Source organism: Phaseolus vulgaris, chromosome 1 (genome assembly GCF_000499845.2).
Source record: "Phaseolus vulgaris cultivar G19833 chromosome 1, P. vulgaris v2.0, whole genome shotgun sequence".
Lineage (NCBI taxonomy): Eukaryota > Viridiplantae > Streptophyta > Magnoliopsida > Fabales > Fabaceae > Phaseolus > Phaseolus vulgaris.
Window position 1 is genome coordinate 23,190,942 of NC_023759.2, and position 4,730 is coordinate 23,195,671.

General features: G+C 32.4%; 1 protein-coding gene across 2 annotated transcripts; it reads right to left on the minus strand.

Annotated features, from left to right (window-relative positions):
- Positions 1-611: 611 nt before the first annotated feature.
- On the minus strand, positions 612-4,212 carry LOC137813796 (protein DETOXIFICATION 21-like). Of its 2 annotated transcripts, XM_068616229.1 has the most exons (9): positions 4,108-4,212; positions 3,695-3,992; positions 2,470-3,011; positions 2,106-2,192; positions 1,916-1,972; positions 1,549-1,787; positions 1,259-1,377; positions 1,080-1,166; positions 612-862 (listed from the first exon to the last, which is right to left on the minus strand). In XM_068616229.1, exons 2-9 carry the CDS (start codon positions 3,953-3,955, stop codon positions 773-775), a joined length of 1,482 nt encoding a protein of 493 aa, XP_068472330.1. In that variant the 5' UTR covers positions 3,956-3,992; positions 4,108-4,212; the 3' UTR covers positions 612-772. The 2 variants fall into 2 exon arrangements, with proteins under 2 accessions (XP_068472330.1, XP_068472329.1); XM_068616228.1 differs by lacking the exon at positions 4,108-4,212 and having other exon boundaries at positions 3,695-4,098.
- Positions 4,213-4,730: the final 518 nt, after the last annotated feature.

A 4,730-nucleotide genomic window follows, 5' to 3' on the forward strand; every position in this document is an offset into this window, starting at 1 on the left:
ATATTGATAATTATACTTATAAATATAATAATAATCATAACATGACAACAAAACATGACAACAAAACTTGATTGGTATAATGGTTAAAGTTTCTATGTACATGTCTCAAGTCATTTGAAATTTATTAAATTAAAGTTAACTTTCCAATAATAATGAAATAAATATTTTAAAGCCTAAAATATTAAAATAAACATTTCAAAAAATATATTATATCTATATTTTTAAAACTATTGCAATGGAACATTAGTCAATACTATTGTCTATTTAATATTTTAGTTAAAAATTTAAAATGAAGTTTTAAAAAATATAAATATTAGACTGGGATTTTTCAAACCAAACATACCAAAACGCAAAAAATGATAGACTAAAAAAACATTTAATCATAAAAAAAATTATTGTAAAATTACCACGGGAGAAATTATTTATTTATCAAATTGGCCCCTAGAAAGCAAAAGAACTTTTGGGAAACATTTTTTAGTTCTTGCTTTCTAATTTGCAAAACAGATCTTTGAAAACTTATTTTTTTGCTTTATCAATTTATTTAATGTTAATAATTAGTACCAGTGAGAGTACGTGGAGTAGGAGCAAAAGTATGAAATCTAGTAAAAGAATTAGCAAAACTGAGAAAGAGGATCACTAGTTTTGATTTCAGACAATTAATGAAGGAAAATAGGTAATATATTTTCCAAATATCTACCTAACAACAATACAATTGCTATCAACATCCTTGTTGTATAACAATATGGTACACCAATGATGGCTCTTTAAATAATTAGCTAACATATTTTCTCTCTGTCTCATTTTCTTGATCAGCACTGTCCACCTTCGCCCATCTGCTAATACGCTTTTGAGCAATGGTAACCTGCACAGAATGTTATGATTATGTTCAATTAAAGCATTTGGGTAAACAAAATCAAGAATTTATTCAGTAAGATCTCTTCACAAGAGATCTTCTGCTGTAGATTTAACCATAAAACTTATTAAATAGGTTGAAAAGTGCTTATTTTGATAAGTTCTTTATTTTCTTTTTCTGCAAGTACTTTAGAGATGTCTGCACTAGCCTTAAGCCAAATGCATACCTGCTCCTCCCAATTAGTTTTGTATGTGATTACAGTTAGCACTATTGTTTGAATGAAGGTTCCAAACAACATTCCAATCCAGATTCCCTGCAAAAGTGATAAAGTTTGTTCAATACATCAAGCAGCATAAACATGATTAATAGTTTGAAAGCAACAAAAATAGGTGAAAGAGCAGGTACCTTGACTTGCATGTCGAGAACATTACCAAGTACAATACCTACAGGAATACCTATGATGTAATAACACCCCAGATTCACATAAGCTACAATGCTTTGCCACCCTGCTCCTATAGCCACTCCTGTTCAAATCACATATCTCACTTCAGAAGTGTATATATATATATATATATGTATGTATGTACGCACACATTGACACTGACAGATTAATTAGCTTTAGTAATTTTAAAGCAACAAGGATTCAAATCTTAAATCAGTTCAAGTAAGAGAGAGGAAATGGTGTAAAAATATACCTGAGAGTACAGGTTGAACACTGTTTAGTAAAATAGAGATTGATAACAAAGGTGACAAATCCCCAACAGCCAAGGCCACGTCTTTATCTGAGGTGAATATGTAAGCAAGTCTTTCTCTGAAAAATAAGAAGAATAAAAACAGAAAGAATCCGATGATCAATGATGTGAGCACAGACACAACTATTGAGAACTTTGCAGCTTTGGCACTTCCTTTTCCAAGTTCATTTGCTACTCGAACACTGCAAAAACAAAGTTACAAGCCAAGTTTTCAGGGTAAACTACAACAGATGAAAAATAAAATAAAATGGAAGGTCGAGGTTGATTACAACTGCAACATCAACGTTAGAAAGGAGAACAACGCCATTACCTTGCTGCAGCCATGAAACCGAGTGCTATCATCATTTCCCATCCATTGATGTTGAGACTGTAAACAATCAAATTTCATCATTAGTAGCAGGAAAGAGAAATTTTTTTCCATGAAGCTAATACCCCCAACAATATAAGGTAGAAACACAATATTTGAATTTTGATACATAAAAAATGTTCTAGTGCATTACCATATGGATAGAGCATCAATTGCAACCTCTGCATTTTTCATGTTACCGGTCAAAAGAACCAGTATGGTGTTGTACCAGAGCTCAAGACTGTAAAATATACAGCAGAATGATGTTAGTTCACGATAAATAACATAGTAACAACTTAGATTCTCTAAGAAAAGTGTTTGGTTAACATCTTTCTTTCACATCCTTTTATTGCACTCTCAGTGTGAAATTTGACATCAATAGTAGAAGAGAGTCCGGCATTCAGAAAGTAAATTGAAATCATTAGATGAAAATAGTATCTTTCAAGTCTTAGATGCGTATTTTTAAGTCTGAGTTACGACATTGCAAAGAACTGAGCCCACTTGAGAAGAAAGCTCACCATAGCATGGCACCAGCTGAAAGGGACATCTTGACAACAGGCCAGAGGTCTTTGAATGCGAGAGAGGAGAAACCTTTCCATGTATCAGAGCACCAACCACATGTGACAAATATGAGTTGACCAATGTTGGGAATCCAGAATGCCAAAATTGTTGAAACCATTGCACCAGGAATTCCCAGCTTGAAATTCATTGTCAAAAGCCAGGAGAGAAACAAATGAATCACTATCGAAAATGCTGCCAAGAATGCAATGATGACATTCTTGCTCTGAGATTGCAGGAAAGTCTGACAAGTGAATGAGACAATGAAAGCAAACACGATAGGAATTGACCAAACAGAAATGGTTCCTGCCACTTGTGCTATGCTCTCATCTTGGCCTAAGAGCATTAAAATTGGGCTTGTGAAGAAGAACACCGGAAGAAGACAGAGTGCAGTTAAGAACAAAACTATCCATGATCTCTGAAGATACACTCCCATCATGCTATATTCTTTGGCACCAAATGCTTGCCCACAAAGTGTTGACAATGCACTCGCCATCCCTAACTGCAATGCCATTATACAAACAAGAAATTCGAGTCATTGCAAGATTCATTGTTTTGTAATTGCAATTCTAATTTGGACACAAACCCAATACAGTGTAATAAAAAATATTTATATCTGCACACCGTATATAGGTTAAATAAAAATTAAATAAACGAAAAAATACACACACCTAGAAAGTAACCCGATTTTAAATGCAGTGATAGTATATTTCACAAACTGCAGACCTTACAATCCATGTTTCTCGTGTTACCCTAGTTCAACCAATCCCAAGAATCCAAATCTAATTAATAACCAAAAATCAACGAAGGTGTTGAACTTTTAAACGATGAAACAGAGGAACTGATCTCTGTTTCTGAGTCACAATACAGTAGTACTGTTACATATAAAGTGACGTTCTTCTTCTATCAAGTACGGAACACCCTGTGTTTTAATGTTATAAAAATATAGATTAAATGAATAACACATTTCACCACCAACACGTATCTTCCTCTCTCCAGTCCTATGCATGAAAAACTATCAAACAATATATATATATATGAATACTTTATACACCTAAGAACAAAACAAAGAAACACATTCTCGGATGATACAACAAAAGCACCTAACTTTTCCAACTTTTTCCAATACCCATAATTAAAATAAAATAATATTGAAAGGGTTTGACGAAGAAGGAAAAACCGTACGAGAACACCATTGGCGAATCTAATGAGAACGGTGTAAACGAGAGCAAAAGCAGCCAATTCCCTTGAGCCAATATGGCCAATGAAGGATTGGCTTATAACATTGAGACCAAAGGTGGAGAACCTAGTGCATATGGCTGGTGCTGCCACTATCCACATCAACTTGCTCTCATTCCACACCCTCTTGGCCAATGATAACTCTTCTTCATCTTCATCGTTTCTCCTCTCCTTGCTCAACAGCTTCTGCCTTAGATCCCCCTCCATTCCTCAGCTTGCGGCACAACCCAGAACTCTCTTCGTTCTAGTGAAAGAAAGAAAGAACGAATGAAAGGAAGGAAAAAGAGAAAGACAAAAACGTTCCAATGAGATTGAAGTAGCGTTGTTCAATTAATAACTCTAATCAATCTGATGCTGACCTATGTCGGATTTACGCGTTCGCTGCTAAATACACAATCTATGAAAGAAAACGTGAACTGTTTTACTCCTCCATCTTTTTATGCTTATAATTTTATTTATTTTACGACTTCCTCCATTGTATCTATGTTGTTTTCAAAATTACGTTTAAGATGTGATTATTTTCTTTTTCTCGTAGAAAAAAATTATTTTCTAAAAAATTGTCTCCAATCAAATCATATTTCTTATCACTCGCATCATCTCAGTTAAATTTTAGTTAAAAACAAAAATTCAATATTTCCATTACTACTTATAGTCAAATTACTCTCTCACTTGTAACTAAATAACTCACTCGTTCACGCTTTTTAATAATATAAACAAATTAATATAAATATTTAATTTAATAAAAAAATAATTAAATATTAAGTGGTGAATAAGAATATAAATGAAAAAAATAAATACATAATAAATATATATAATAAAAAATAATGAATGTTGTAATAATTTTGAAAAGGATAATTAATATATGTCCACTTTTTTAGTTTTTGATTTTTCCAACTTTAAAATATTTAACAATATATTTGTTATAATATATTTAATTATGAAAAGGAAAATAATATTTGTATTAAGATGTGTAGAAATTAGA